The sequence below is a fragment of the Vigna unguiculata genome, chromosome 3 (genome assembly GCF_004118075.2).
Source record: "Vigna unguiculata cultivar IT97K-499-35 chromosome 3, ASM411807v1, whole genome shotgun sequence".
In the NCBI taxonomy this organism is placed as follows: domain Eukaryota; kingdom Viridiplantae; phylum Streptophyta; class Magnoliopsida; order Fabales; family Fabaceae; genus Vigna; species Vigna unguiculata.
The window spans coordinates 15740535-15757798 of NC_040281.1; the positions used below are offsets into that span (position 1 = coordinate 15740535).

Sequence of the window (17264 nt, forward strand, 5' to 3'; positions counted from 1 at the left end):
AAAACTAGTTAGACCATTTAATACATTTTATTATAACTGTCTTAACGGTTTTCCTTTAACGATTTTATATTGTTCTGGCCCTTAGATTTAATATATAGAAACCATTATGTGTATAAATGATAAATTATATCTTGTGATATATTACCTGTATAGAACCTTCCGATATCAATAAAAGTGTTTTCTTCCAATTTTATTCTTGTGTTTTCTTGTTTGTTATTGCTATGAATGCAGAAGTCTAATCTAATGGTGAAAGAATCACAGACTTTGCACAAATTCTTAGGTTAAAAAGTTGCCACTGTTGTATACCAGGTGAGAAACCAGTGAATTTGCATTTGCCCTTAAACTAAACATTGCAGTTACAACACTATATGAAATTAAAGTTTTGTTGCTGTTGACAAAAGTTACACTGTATTAAAGACGTATAGACCACTTATTTTACACTAAAATTTTTCTATTTCATACATAATATGAATATATACTCTCTGTTGTCATTTATGAACACTACAAAAATGAAAAAGTAAGGTAGAATCTTTAATCATTCACAAATATGGAGCAGGGTGTAGAGGGAATTCCGTATTCTAAAAGATAGTACAAATTAACGATGTTCATATAAGGTATTTAAACAGTGGCAGGTACTGGAGTTGAAGGAGGGACACGGTTTTCAACTGGAATTTCAGTAAATTCAGACAGCAGAGCACGAAATTCATCACCAGACAATGTCTCCTTCTCCAGAAGAACATCCACAATCTTGTCAATTGCCTCACGGTTGTTCCTTATATGTTCCAAGGCAATTTCATATGCTTCATCTGAGATCCTCTTGATGGCAGCATCTATGTCTTCTGCAAGCTTCTCTGACATTGAGTTCCTTGCCATCATTCTCATGATAACATCCCCACTTTGTGCTGATGGTTCCATCAGTGACCAAGGCCCAATATCAGACATTCCAAATGTGGTTACCATCTGCAACAGTATCATATAAGGTCTAATTGAGGTAGCATAGAAGGTAAATAAAAGAAAATAAGAAGACTCTTCTAGAAGAAAAATAAAAGTTTCATCCATCAGAAATATCAGCATTCTTTTAATTAAAGTCAAAGTTTCTTTGTTTCAGGCATTCATGAAATCATATGACGTGATCTTACTGGAGGTTTCACCAATTAATTGAACCTAACAACATAACTCCTATTGTTCTGCCAAAATATTGCCAAAATGAAATCAGATACTAAATAAACTAAGGGGTCATAGTTCATTAGATTCTAAATAAATTCGGTTATAAAATATTAGCATTGGTCATAAAATTTAGAGTTAAATATGTTTTGAGTCTCTAAACTTGGATGCAAAATTGGAATTTATCGTTGTCCTAAACTTTGATACATTTTAGTTTTCAAACTTTAAAAAATGACTGGATATAGTCCTCTAAACCCAATTGCTCAACATTGTTTTGACATGTCAAATGCATTTTAAAATGATGTTTGAGTTGTTTAGACTGTTATAACACGTTTAAGCTCAAATGTTAGTCTGGAATATCGTTTAACAAATTCAAAAAAATCAACTCCATTAGGTTAAAAAGACTTCTCCATTAATTTTTAAAGTTTAGAAATCAAAATGTGTCAAAGTTTGAGAGAGTAACAAATTTCAATTTCACATCCAAGTTTAAGGACTAAAGACATGTTTAACCCTAAAATTTAAAAAAGATATAGATTGAGACAAGAGAATATGATTGGCAAGTACCTGTTTTGCCAAACCGGTGATTTGCTGCAAATCACCGGCTGCTCCAGTTGTAACCTCAGGCCCACCAAAAATAATTTCTTCTGCAGCCCTACCACCAAGTCCTCCAACAATTCTTGCGAAGAGTTGTTGTTTGGAGATCAAAGTTGGGTCGTCAGAAGGAATGAACCATGTAAGACCCCGAGCTTGACCACGAGGAACTAGTGTTACCTTTTGCACAGCATCATGACCAGGAGTTAAAGTTCTACAAACAACCACAAACAGGTTTTAGAACACACTTTGGGGAATTGTACACTGAAATGGTTTTCAAATGTTGCCACTTAACACATAACAATGGCAGTTTTGCTTGCTTAAGCCAATATATTCAGTATTACATGGAAAGTCATGAAGACAAAATACGTTGTTTTGTTTGCAATCTTGAAACATTTACTTAAAAAGACAAAAAGGAAAGTCAAATTTCTCACCCACAAATAGCATGACCAACTTCGTGATAAGCCACTAAACTTTTGCTCTTCCCATCTGTCATCACTGTTCCTTCCATTCCAGCCACAATCCTATCAATGGAATCATCGATCTCTTTAGAGGAAATTGCCGTCTTTCCACGTCTACCGGCTAATATGGCAGCCTCATTCAAGAGATTTGCAAGATCAGCTCCACTAAAACCAGGCGTTCTCATGGCAATCACATCAAGAGAAACATCAGGATCAAACTTTTTATTGCTACCATGAACCTTTAGGATTTCAGTCCTTCCCCTTATATCTGGAACATCAACAGTAACCTGCAGAACAGAAGCATTGATGTTCAGTAATTTACTCATTAACAAAAGCATTAGGCATTTTCATAATATAGTCATACCTGTCTATCAAACCGTCCTGGTCTCAATAAGGCAGAGTCAAGAATGTCTGCTCTGTTAGTTGCTGCAATGACAATGATGCCAGTATTACCCTCAAAACCATCCATTTCTGTCAAAAGTTGGTTGAGGGTCTGCTCTCTTTCATCATTCCCTCCACCAATTCCAGTTCCTCTCTGTCTTCCAACAGCATCAATTTCATCAACAAAGACAATGCAAGGGGCGTTCTCTTTGGCCTTCTTGAACAAATCACGAACTCGAGAAGCACCAACACCAACAAACATCTCAACAAACTCAGAACCAGATATTGAAAAAAATGGAACACCAGCTTCACCAGCAATAGCCTTGGCCAACAGGGTCTTCCCAGTTCCTGGAGGACCAACAAGAAGAACTCCTTTAGGTATGCGAGCCCCAACAGCAGTGAACCTCTCAGGCTTCTTCAGAAACTCCACCACCTCCATAAAGTCCTGCTTGGCTTCATCCACCCCAGCAACATCATCAAATGTCACTCCAGTGTTTGGTTCCATTTGAAACTTGGCTTTAGATTGACCAAAAGCAAGAGGAAATCCTGGTCCCCCAGGACCTCCCATTCCTCCTGATCGTCTCGAGAGAAGGAACAAACCTCCAATCAAGATCAAAGGGAAGGCCAGATTCCCAATCAGGTTAGCCAAAAGAGAACCTGACTCTTCTTGGGGACTATGAGCTGCAAAGTCAATATTCTTTTCCCTGAATTTCTGAAGAAGCTCCTGGTTAAGTCCAGGGAGTTGAACTTTAACACGCTGCACCCTATTCCCCAATTCAGGAGAAACAGCTTCAACAACAGCAATGGTTCCGTTGTCATACAGATCCACTTTCTTTACTCTGTCCTTGTCCAAATACTCTAGAAACCTGGAATAAGACATTCTGGAGGAGGAAGCCCCCTGTTCATCAGCATAAGCTTTGCCACTTCCCAACAATGCAGGCACACCAACTCCCGCATTTCCGAGCAATAATTTCAGAAACCCCCTTCTCCCTTCTTGTTGCCTTTCCTCCAAGGATGCCCTTATGGAAAATGCTTTCGATGCCTTGTTATTGTTCAACGATGAAATTCTCCAAGATGAGTAGAGATATCTTCCATTGAAGTCCTTGTTCAGAGCCATTCTATTACCCCTTGTCGATAAACCATTCCCAACAAGGCATGCTGATGATGCCGCCATCTATATCAACAACACCATCCAACCCAAAACAAGGGCTCTTAAATACTATCATTATGATTGTAAAAAAAAAAAAAAAAATATTTCTCATTTCTCATTTCTTATTAAATGAACCAACGAACAAACCACACTCTAAAGTTCGGAAATTTCTAGTTTGAAAAGCAACAAGCCAGCAATTTGTTCAATTGGGAAGAACCAGGAAAACCCAGTTCAATTGATGGAAATATATATACAAAAAAAAAAAAAGAGCCTTTAAAAGGAATTCACAAAGTTGAAGGCAATTAACACAAAATTAAAGACATGAACAGCCAAGTAAGCTTTAAGATTGCAGAGAAAAAACAAACCAAAAAAGAAAATCAAATGAAAGAAGCACGAACCTTAAAAGTAAAATGTGACAGAGAAGTGAAAGTAGAGAATTAGAAGGTCTGGGGACCTGAATGGTGGTGCAAAGGAAGGTGATGATGGAAGGTGTTAATGTGTGGTTTTAGAAGAAGTGGCTATGGTTCAGGAAACTCATACGTGGCGTTTTTCTAACGTTTGATTCGTCCCTCTTCTGTCTGAAATTCATATTTCAGATTTTTTTTTCTTCTTTCCGTTTTCAGTTTCATTAACGTTGAATCTTGATATTATTATTTTAATATAACATTTAAAATGAATTGTTGTCAAATAAATTATGAAGTTACTTCTGTGATTTTGTTGGATACACAGCATCCTATTTATTTATTATGAAAAAGAATCTTTAAAAAACATGACAGCAAATAAGTTTTCAAAACACTTTGCTAAATTGTTATTTATAATAAAATAAATATATAATTGGAAACGTTTGCTCCAAAGAAAGGCACGTTGGCGTGAAAAAAATGTCCAACAGCCTCCACATGGAATTTTATTTGGCCATACAATCTGACTAATAACTAAAGCATACCTTAAACTTTTATCGTCATCTCATGGTGACACGTAGCTTAATTTCTATGGTTTGCTTAATTTTAACATGACATCACTGTTAAGAAGGAAAAAAATTGAATGAGTATTTTAATGATTTCTTAATTAATGAACATATATAAATATAATAATGTTTAATTTATAGATAATATAATATTTAATTTGTAGATATTTGTAAATAATGGTTAATGATTTTTATTTATGTATTTTTTAAAATAAGTGGTAAAAATATAGTCATCGAAAATTAAAAATTTTGGAATTCAAATTTTATTTTATATATTTATGTTTTTTATTTAGATTTATGAGATTAAAATTACTTTTAAAGAGACTAATTTATTTATATTTTATTTTATATTTATTTTTATTATAATAATTTTGTTCAAACTATACTTTAAGATCAAAATTTTATTTCAATTAATATTTTAAAATAATTTATTAATGAAATTTTAAAAATATTTACAAGTGTATGTAGATATTTGTAAGTATGAAAAAAATTATGAAATTATTTTTATTTAGATACCCATCTAAATCAATTTTTTAAAGGTTAATTTTGTTTTTAAGTTATTAAATTATATTGGAATTCATCTATATCCAAAACTTAATTTTGTTTGTTTCTATACTTTAGAAATAAGTGGATGGAATGGTTGATGTTAATTATTTTTCAACAAAACAGATAGTGGTGTCATGTGGTAACACGTGTTCTCTCCATATTTCTCGTCCTTCTTTATTGTTTCTCTTCCTCCTTACCCTCTACTTCACACTTCTTGGACATTCCTTCCCACCCTCTCTCGAGACCATAAGAGGGAAGGAGAGGCATCAAAGAAGGGAATAGGGGGTATAGGACGACGGATGGAAGGTCAGGATAGGGGGAGGAGAGATCAGGAAAGGAGAAAAAAAAAGAGAATGAAAGGGAGAGATGAGATGAGATTGTGTAACACGTGGATGTACACATAATAATACTAAAACAAGCATGTGGACATACACGTGGTAATGCCGTGTGTTTCTTTGAATAAATGGATTTGAAGGAGAATGTGTAAATGAATTTGAATATAGTTAGGTAGATTTGAGTGGATGGATTTGTGGTATTTCTTTGGAGGAATTTGGAGGTGAAAATGAGTGCATTCAGGATGAAGTTTGTGAGTAACTTGATTTGTATAATAGATAAAAAAACACATGGTTGTTGCACACTCACACACAACACACATATAAATAAACTTGGATGAATTTAGCGGTACGTCATAAAGATATAATGGTAAAAGGACTGTTTATACTCACAAATCTTCACATGTTTGGTAATATGGGATTTTGCGAAAATCCCACAAATTCATCTTCACCTTCAAATTAGCACATTGGAACACGATTTACACCTCAAATCTGTCGCTCCAAATCAACACAATTTTTAAATCTCCTTAGACGAACACAAAGTAAATCTTTAATGTCATTTAGTAACCCGTTCATTAATACAATTTAAAGATGAAAGTGGATAAAAGTTTGAGACATAAATATAATCCAATTTGACATAAAACTAAAAACTAAAAACATACTTAACCCATAAACAAAATAATTATGTAATATGGAACCAAATAAGCTTTAATTATGTAAGAAAACAAATGAATCAATAATTTTAAAATTCGTACGTACATTATATATAAGTTTTCTTCTAATGGTACAATTTTATTTTAAATTTAAGGTTTTGGATATTTTCAAATAAAATTATAAGCATAGGTAAATCGCAATTGAAACGATGATTTCATTATAAAAACACTAATTACCTAAATGATAACTTTGAAATTTTCATTCCTTTAAAGTGAGAATGATGACTTTGGTGACTCAAAAATCATAATGATTTTAGTCTTTTTTAAGTGAGGTTTATATATATATATATATATATATATATATATATATATATATATATATATATATATATATATATATATATATATATATATATATATATATATATATATATATATATATATATATATATATATGCGCATAAAGACTTCATATTTTTTTTAAGTGAAATCTTTAAGTACGAGGAGATTTGATATTTTTTTTCAATTGCACTCTCCATTCATACCACTATTTCACTTTTTTTAAGAGTTAATTATGTTTTTCGTTCCTCAAGTATTGAGCGATTTTGGTTTTCGTCCTCCATCCAAAGTTTGATCTATTTAGGTCCCTCATGTTTTGAAACTCATGGAACTGGTCCTCATTTTTTTAACGCTGTTAGTTTGATTTGTCAGCTGGCAAACAGGGTGCCATGTCAGGATCCCATTTTAAGCTTTGGGTAACTTATGATTGACATGTGGTAAAAAAACATGATGTAAGTGACTATTTGCACGTGCTAAATAAACATGAAGCTTGTGTGTAACGTAATTTGTAGCAGAATGTAGGGTTTTGTTAAAATTAGAAAGAAAGGGCATTTGGTGAGGAGGAAAGGATTGGATGCGCATTCGAGAAGGAAGGGAGAATCACTTATTTGTACGATATCATCGAAAGCTAGGAAGAGTAATTAGATAACGAAGAAAACATTGTAAGACAATGGTTTCATCTACAACATCGCAATTTGTGGAACTTAGGTTAGTTTGTTTGTGGTTTCACTGTTTAAGGTATGCTTTAGTTGTTTGTTGATTCCGTTTATGGTTCGATTTTGAGTTTATGTGTTCATTTCAAATGTAAGGTTGGGAATGGGGTTTGATGTCGCTTTTCATCATATGGGTAGGTTCAAAAGGAATATGAGATTGAAATATGTTGGGGGTGAAATTCATGTTGTTAAATGGATCGATCCTGATTTTTTGTCGTTCTTTGAAGCATTGGGCATTGTGAAAGAGTTCAAATATGGTGTTGATGTGAAATTTTAGTGGAAGGGTTCAAAAGAAAGTATATTAAACAATATGAGATTGTTGAGTGATGATAAGGAAGCTATAGTGTTAGCTAACTTTGTAGAGGAGAGTAAAGAAGAGGTTTATATATATATATATATATATATATATATATATATATATGTTCAAAATGTTCCTAGTCAGCTTGAAGTAGTTCACTTTATTGGTGGTGGTGGATTGGAGGAAGTTGTGGGTAAGGATGAAGGTTTGGGTCAAGAGGAAGTGGTAGGTTAAGATGAAGGTTTGGGTCAGGAGGAATTGGTGGTTGAAGAGGAAGTGGTAAGTGAGGAAGATGTATTGAGGGAGGTAGAAGTGGTGGGTCAAGATGATGTGATTGGTGAAAAGGATGTGGTGGGTGAAGTGGAAGTTGTGGGTGAAGAGGTTGTGGTTTGTGAAGAGCATGTGGTGGAGTAAGACGAAATATTGGGTGAAGAGGATGTGGTTGGTGAACAGGTTCAGGCTAAAGAGGAAGAAGGTTCAGCTAGAGATAAATTGGATGATAGTGAAGAAGAAAGGGTGGCAAATGATGATGATGAATTATTTGGGTTGGACAATGGTTAACCGCGTAGAAATATTGGCCCTGTTTTGGATAGGTGGAAACCATTGAAACAAAATTCAAGCAGAGTGAGGAATACAACTAATGTTGGTGAAAGGTCATTTATGACTAATGAAGAAGTTGGAGTTCATAACATAAATAAGGAACACAATAGTGATGAATTGGATTTTGATGTGAACAGTGATGAGGGTGTTGTTAATGTAGGGCCAAAATTTTCAAAGTATAAACCTGAAGATATGAAGAAGAACTTCAAATTTAAATTGGGAATGGAGTTTTGTTCTTTGAAAGATTTTAAACATGCACTAATTGAACATAGTGTTTTAAATGGTAAAGAAGTTAAATTTGTTAAGAATGATCATAAGAGAGTAAGGGTTGTTTGTAGAAAAAATATGGTTTTTTAATTATGGTGAACAAGGTTAGAGGTACGCAAACCTTTAGGGTTAAGACACTTGTTGGGGGTTATAAGTGTGGAAGAGTTTTTGGGAACAAAAATGCTAATATAGATTGGATTGCTTAGGTTTTAATAAACAGATTTATGAATGTCGGTTTAATGACAGTGAATCAAATTATTGATGAAGTAAAGAAGACATACAATGTTGGCATAACACCTTGGAGGACTGGAAAGGCAAAACAAATTGCAATGGACTGTTTCGTGGGGGATGGGCAACATTAGTATGGTGGTTTATTTGATTATGTCGCTGAATTGTTGAGAGTTAAGGCTGGTACTTTCAAGATTAAGATCAACCAACCGCAATCCACTTTGCCACCAAGGTTTGGCATTTTTTACATGTGCTTAGAGGGTTGTAAGGAGGGCTTTTTGGCTGAGTGTAGACCTTTCATAGGTGTTGAGGGTTGCCACTTGAAGATAACTTATGGTGGTCAATTGTTGGTTGTAGTGGGTAGGGACCCCAATTACCAATACTTCCGATTAGCCTTTGTTGTTGTTGAAAACGAATGCAAAGAGATGTGGAGGTGATTTTTGACAATGTTGTTAGAAGATATTGGTGAGATTGAAAATCATCGTTGGTTATTCATTTCAGATCAATAAAAGGTAAACCAAATAGATAAACTAAATTTTAACAGATTTCAAATTAATTAACATAATATTCTGATACAATGCTACATTTGTTTGTAGGGACTTATGACTTGATGAGATTTTGAATGGGGTGGAGCATCGTTTATGTTTGAGGCACCAATATAGAAATTTCAAGAAGAAATTTGGTGGTGGTGTAGTCATCAAAGACCTTATGATGGGGGCAGCAAAGGCAACTTTCTACGTAGGATAGAAAAAAAAGGGTGAGTTGAAAAATATAAATCCTTATGCTTTTAATTGGTTAGTTGTCATTCCTACGAAGTCATGGTGTAAACATGCATTCAACATTTACCCAAGATATGATGTGTTAATGAATAACCTAGCTGAGTCATTTAATAGTACTATTTTACTAGCTTGAGATAAACCAATCATTAGTATGATGGAATGGATTAGATCCTACATAATGAGTAGATTTGCAACACTTAGAGAGAAATTGAATGGATATCTAGAAAATGTTATGCCTAGACCCCAAAAAAGACTTGATAGGGAAATGGAAAACAAAATGGGAATTGACTTCCTATATGGGCAGGGGATGCTAAGTTTGAAGTCACGTAGGGGTTCATGATGGAAAATTTTGTGGTTGATCTAAGTAAGCATAGTTGAAGTTTTTATTTTTGGGATTTGGTGGGTATACCTTGTAGGCATGTTGTGGTAGCAATTAACTATAAGATAGAAAATCCCGAGGGTTATTTTCATGCATATTACAAAAGAGATGCCTATTAGGCTTGCTATGACTAGGGGTCGCAATATGGACATGGTCCGACAGGTCAACCCGCAGGCCCGCCAAAGAAAACATGGGCGGGTTAGGACCTTGAGCCCGCTTGCCCGCAACTCGTACGAGCTGACCCACATAAGAAAAACTTGCACTTGTGTATATCAGTTACTTTCCTTCTAGACTTTTGCATGAACGTTCCAAATTCTTGTATGACTGTAAACGACAAGTATTATGTATTTTTGAACGTGCTAAAATTTGAATAATACATCGTGTATATCAAAGTACGAATATGAATATGATGAAAATGTTGAATTATCATTTTATCATCAAACTTCCCAAAGTCTTTGCTTAATTTTTTGAACTTGTTAAAGTTTTCAAATTTGTTGAACATTGAAAGCTTTATCATAAAATTCTTTTGTTAAAAAAAAAAACATAGGGAACTGGCTCGCAGGCTTGCAGGCTCAACTTATGTGGGGCATGCTAGAATTTTCAGTCCGCATTGAAAATGCGAAGCGAGCCAGCTCAGACCGCATTTTGTGGGCCAAGTGTGGGTCGGGCCTAAACGAGCTGGCCCGACCCACATTGCCACCCCTCGTTATGGCTCTCAAATTATCCTTTGTTACCACTCTTCATCATTGTAGAACGTTATACACAAACGCGAATGTTGTTGCCTACGTTTCCTCGCACCAACACGATATCTAGAAGCTCCTGAACATTGCTCTAATCCTAAAATTAAAATTTTATGGTTTGAAAAATTAACCACAGACCCTCTTTTAAGTTAGTCAAAAAATAAAAAGTTAACTAATTTCGTTTAAAACCACGTGTTTACTATAACTTAAGTATTACTTAAAAACGGGATCATGACATGGCATTTTGTTTGCCAACTGACTAATAAAATTGACGGTGTTCATAAATGAGGACCAATTCCACGAGTTTCAGAACGTGAGAGACCTAAATAGATCAAACTTTGGTTGAGGGACGAAAACCAAAATCGCTTAATACTTGAGGGACGAAAAACATAATTAACCCTTTTTTTTAATGAATGTGAGGAGACTTTATTTTTTACGTCTTTACATCAATTTTTTTTCTTTTACATATTAGTTGTAACACCCCATTTAATTAATAACGCTAATTAAAGGAATGTCACGCGGAATAGTATTAGAAACAAAGTTCTGGAGTGTAGACACTACTCCTCACGATTATCCAAGAGAAAACCCGAATAAGAAAAGGGCACACTATGATGCCATAACAAAGTATAAAATATAAATCATCAACATTTAGAATTTTGAGCCTAAAGACCAGTGGTACACGGGTCATAGCCCTAAAGGAAAGTCCAAGTAAACCTAGATCCAGTCCAAGCAGACTATGCAGTGGAACCTCCATCACCCTCATGATTACGGGGAGTTCTCATCTCTGCTCACATCAACAAGTTGATAATCATTGTTAAAGAAAATACCACACCACAAAACATACAACAAACAACATAAGGATAAGCTAGAGTCAAAATTAGTTTTATCATGCAATCAGATATACTTTCACAGTCCAATATACATACATCATCCAAGCATGTTATGACCTTCCAATCAATACACTAAGACTCGACTCGACTCATCCGGATACATATAATCTGGTCGGATTCAGCGGATGCTTGCACTTGTGGTGAATACCTCTGCTCACCCCCGAGATGCTCACCCCCGAGCTATGTGTTACAAGTATTACAATGAATCAATCCCTTACACACAAGGTTAGCCCTTAGTGAGTTTCAGGCCTCCTACTACTCTCACCACAAGAGTCAGTCCGCTCTAAGTGAGACTAACTGACTCCTTAGAGTGTCAAGATGCAACCTTACCTTGAATCCTTACCAAATTATACAAATGGGGCACCACCATGGACACCCACTAACACCGGCCATGGAATTACGTCCCGACCACTGAAGCACGACCCTAAAATCCCACTTAGAGATATCAAGGAATTATGCAATGACCCTCGACCAATCATGCTCAAACAATCGAATAATATTTATCATGCAAATAATCTCAGACCAACCTTTATAAACCATACTCATTCATATTCAAATGTAGAATCAATACCAACTCATCCTTCCCAAACCATGAATATAGAATTTCATCTCATACCAATACCATGCCACTTTAATTACCAACCATCTCATACATGCCACATGCCAAGGTCATGTTAAACTTATCAATCACAGACCATAAACCATTCTACTCATACTCATTCACCCAATTCATGCTTTTAAAAGTAATTGAATCAATCCACAAGTTCAAGTTAAAGTAAGGAATTAAAATTCTGCAGCAATTCTCGCTTAAGCTAGACTAGTCTCGCTTAAGCTAGAAATTCTCGCTTAAGCAAGACTGGTCTCGCTTAAGCAAGACTGGTCTCGCTTAAGCTAGACTGATCTCGCTTAAGCTAGACTGATCTCGCTTAAGCTAGACTGATCTCACTTAAGCTAAAATCTCTCGCTTAAGCTAAACTGACAGCTTTTCACTAGTTTCAACATGTAAGAACACAAAATCTCAAACAACAAAAACTAAAGAAAACACAAACCCGTTGCATAAAACGTTGGCATCATATTTTCATGCTTTAAAAGGGTAAACAAATCAATCATGGGAGCATACAAGTATTTAAACAACTTTGTCGTCAATCTTGCTCAAGCTAAGGAGCTCTCGCTCAGGCGACATGGGTCTTTTGCTCAAGCAAAAAGCTTCCGCTTAAGCGAGATTGAAAACAGAGAGCACTTCGAGTTCTCGCTCAAGCTAGCCCATCTCGCTCAAGTGAGGAAACCAAAGGGGGGCGAGTTACTGCCATTCTCGCTTAGGCGAGAGCTTCTTGTTTGGGCGAAAAACAGCTCGCTTAGGCGATCATAGCAGATCTCACCTACTCTCACGCATGCCAAGCCAAAAATCCATCCATAAACAATACACAAATTATTTTCACACCATCAAAAGCACATCAAATCATCAAGAGCACCCAACAGAACTAAAACAGGCACATTATTTATAAAAGCATAAAAAAAATCCTAGCTTTCCTTACTTGGAGCTAATATCGGGCTTCGACTCTTAAACCAACGGGACCGGCAGCTCCAAGAGCAGATCTAAGAGGTGAAGACGAGCTGAGTTTAGAGCTAGCTTGACCACGATTGGGGCTAAACCCTAGCAGAGCCTCTGTGGGGTAAAGGAGAGTGTGAGAGTACTGTTTCTGCAAGAATGACAGAAGTGAGAGGGGTTTGGTTGCCTTAGGGGCCTTGGACACCCTATGGGCCAGCCCTTAGGCCCATAAGATTAGGGGAAGCCCTTTAAAAATTAGGGCAGAATAAAAGAGGATTTTACATTAATAATTTGGGATTTTTTAATTTAAATTCAAGAATTAAATTTTATAACTATAAATTTTTTATTTTTTATTTTTTGTGTACACTTTTTATAATTCTAATTGTACCCTTTATAATATTGCTAATTGATTTTTTAATAGTAATTACTATATTGAATTTAAAAATCAAATGTCGTGAGTTTCATTTTTTTTTAGTTTATACGCTAACATTCATATACTTATTATTATTACTTTCAATTTCCTTTTCTTTAAACTTCAAAAATACAAACACATACATCACCTATGTTTCAAACATAGTTTGTGTTTCCACCATTTTTCTTAAAATTTGAAGGTATAATTATTAGGGATGGCAAAATGGGCCGGGTCCGACGGGCCGGCCCGCCAGCCTGCCAGTAAATACATGGGTCGGGTCCTGAAATTCAGCCCGCCAACCTGAAACAGCCCGACCCGTCAAGCCCGCTGGTCCGTCGGGCCAACTCGCGGGCCAAAACGGGCCAGCTCGCGACCCGTATCACTTAGTAAAAAAACAGCACGTGCACATTTTTTTCAGTATCCCTCCCTCAGACACACTCTGCGCCCAGACACCTCACACTCACACACTCTATGATTGCGTCTCTCTCTTCTTCTCGACTTTTCTTTGCGATCACTTATCCTCCACCCAAGGCGCCGCTGGCCACCACGAACCACGCTGGCCACCACGTCGTCGTTGGCCATACCCGCTTCTCCTCCACCGAATCCACCACGTCGGTGGCAGCAACGAGAAAACAACGTCCACGACCACCACGAAAACAGCAGAGCCACCGTCGGACTGCGATTGGCGGACGATTCCGACCACCACGACCACCGCGAAGACAGGTATGTTCCTAATTTGCGTTCTGGTTCCATTTCTCCCGATTTGTAACCTAAAATCCCGATTTTCCTAACCTTAAATTTGTGATTTTGTGATTTCCGACCACAACGACCCATTCTGTGATTTCCGATTTGTTATTTCCGACCACCATGACCCGTTAATCCATGTTCATCCTTAAATCTTCCCCAATTTCAACTTCATAGTTGTTGCCGTTAATCACTTATTTGGATTGGAGGAAACCATATCGATCCATTGCTTTTAATTGAGATGAACGATTGGTCTGGATTGTTTGTTGATGTTTGTTGGTCTGGATTGTTATACATGTTGTTGGATTGTTGTATAATGGTATAATGGTATTGTGTTGTTGTTTTGAGCTCCTAATGTTGATGTTTGTGTAGTAAAATGTTGTTGGACTGCTGTATAATGGTATAATGGTATTTGTGTTGCTGTTTTGAGCTCCTAATGTTGGTATAATTAGTTGTCTGTCATCTCATGATTTGTTCTTCCCACTACTGCCACAGCTGTTTCTTATAATTCCCATCTCCACCTTCATTTCATTTGATTTAACTCACATGCCATGTTGACTTTCAATTTTCTTCATCTGGGAACTGGGTATTAATTTTTATGCCACTCATTTGTTTGTTTTAAGTTCACACTGCAGCACATGTATTAATTTTTATGCACATCTATTTTTATGTGTAATCTGCTGCTACTATGTTAGTCTTAAATGCTTCTATTTTTTTATGTAGTTGCTTGCACTTTGGTTATGCTCCATGCCGAATGATGTTCTGATTCAGACATGTTATTGATGCTGCAACAGTGACCTTGATGACTTGCAGTTGCAGTTGCAGAGAGCAAAACGTCATTTACATGTGTTTTTAATCATTTCAATTTGTTTGGACTTTGATGATGCTCCTCTTTTTAGGTTACATTAAATCATGGACTATTGTATTAATGCAGACCACCCTGACTATTATAGTCACTACTGCTGGTAGATTTATATATTGTAGGATTGTTTGTTTTGTGATCATTTTCTTGTCTGAACCTGCCTGAAGTTGAAGTGAATCAGTTATGTTATTATATATTGCATTGCAGGGCTGTTTTTGTGTTGTGATAATTTTCTTTTTTAATAGATCATTGTTGTTGTATTCTTAATTGCAGGAGAATTTCTTTTGGTAATATAACATTGGGACATTATTCAGTCAACTAAATTTGAAATGAAAAAAATTAAAATCTGATTGGGCCACAAATTATACAGATGAGAAAAAACTGGTGGACCGGCCCATCAACCCGCCAGCCCGCGGGCCGAGCCCAGAAACGCAATTCGTTTTACCATGTCGGGCCAACCCAGCCCATTTAATACAGGCCAAAAATGGGCCGGGTCAAAACGGGCCGGGCTGGCCCGTTTTGACACCCCTAATAATTATTGATTTGGTTTCTCAATTTTTTGAATTGGTTCAATTTGGTTTCTGAGTTTTTGAAATGTTCAATTTGATCTCCTAGTTTTTGGAATGTTCAATTTAGTACCCTTATTTTTTAGAGTGGTTCAGTTTAGTACCTCCCATTATATTCCAATTAATGTCGTTTGTATACTGGTGAGCTATCACTATGCAATAGAAACACGAGTGAAGTTATTAATTAGGTTGGTTTGTTTATTGGGTGTAGTTAACATTATTTTAGTCTCTCTTTTAATGTTTTCTTGATCAAGTGTATTCAATATGATATTAAAATTAGTTGTTTGATTTGTTGCATAGTGATAATTCATCACTATACAAACGGCGTGAACTAGAGTATAATAGAAAGTACTAAATTGATCAACTTTAAAACATAAAGTTACCAAATTGAACCTTCCAAAAATTCGAAAACAAAATTGAACAAACTCAAAAAATTAAGGATTAAATAATAATTATACCAAATTTAAAAAATACAGAAACAACAACACTTGTTGCGTAACACTTTTGTTTCTGATAGTATTTTCAAAAATAACATAATGTGTTTATATTTTTTAAGATGTAGTTGAAGTTTTTTTTTTCAAAATTTAACATAAAAAACAAATCTAGCTACATTTTAAAAAATATAAACACCTAAATATTAATTTTTAAAATATAAAAAACACAATCCTATAATTATAAAATTGAATTCTTAAATATAAATTAAAAAAAATTAAATTACTAAATACATAGAACGCTCATTTAATGTAAAAAGTTAACAATAAAAACAAAAACAAAACAAAAAAGTAAAAAGAACAGTGATTATGTTACTTAAAACATAAGTGAATTCGTTAACCACACAGAGCCTTTACTAAAAAAAAATCGTATTTTACGAATAATAATAAAATTCTATGAACTACAAAAGTTGTTACCTGATAATTTGTTTTTAGGGGAACTTGTTCACACAGAAGTAACTTATATTTTTGTATTCTTTTTTTGAAAGCACTCAAATTTGTAAATATATATATATATATATATATATATATATATATATATATATATATATATATATATATATATATATATATATATATATATATATATATATATATATATATATATATATATATATATATTACACCAATCTAGTTACAAATCGTCAAATTTACTTTTTAAATAACTATTGGGGCCGCATGATTGAGATAATAAATAAATCTTTAACCTTAAAGGCAAGTAAAGTCAAGAAATGTTATTTGATGTGATCAAGAAATTTGGCCTCAAACGTACTCTTATTTCATGAATTCATTGATATAACATTCTTTTAAAGATTATTAATTCCATATTTGAAGGACGAACATTCTCTTTCAAAAAAAGATGAATGTAACTAACTGAAATCTTTAAGGGAACAAAATGGCATATCATGCATAAAAGTACATCTGTGAGTCAACAAAGCCAAAATGGGGTTGTTGGGCATTTTCACAGGACTTGCACCCGGTAAAATGTACATGAAAATGTGAAATGTCGGATATTTCTCTTCTTACTGAGCAACCCAGTGACAATGAAAATAGTTTTACCATGTGAATATGACTAACAACGAGACAATTAAAATCAACCTATACTAACGAAATAATCATTTAATATCTAATTATATTAATATTTTTTAAATTGTATTGTTAATAT

The 17264-nt window shown here is 34.8% G+C and overlaps 1 protein-coding gene across 1 annotated transcript; it reads right to left on the reverse strand.

Annotated features, from left to right (window-relative positions):
- Positions 1–433: 433 nt before the first annotated feature.
- Positions 434–4354, reverse strand: LOC114178388 (ATP-dependent zinc metalloprotease FTSH 2, chloroplastic). Its single transcript, XM_028064254.1, has 5 exons — positions 4146–4354; positions 2581–3771; positions 2190–2503; positions 1729–1969; positions 434–960 (listed from the first exon to the last, which is right to left on the reverse strand). The coding sequence occupies exons 2-5, from the start codon at positions 3769–3771 to the stop codon at positions 619–621; spliced, it is 2088 nt and encodes a 695-aa protein (XP_027920055.1). The 5' UTR covers positions 4146–4354; the 3' UTR covers positions 434–618.
- Between the last annotated feature and the right edge of the window lie 12910 nt (positions 4355–17264).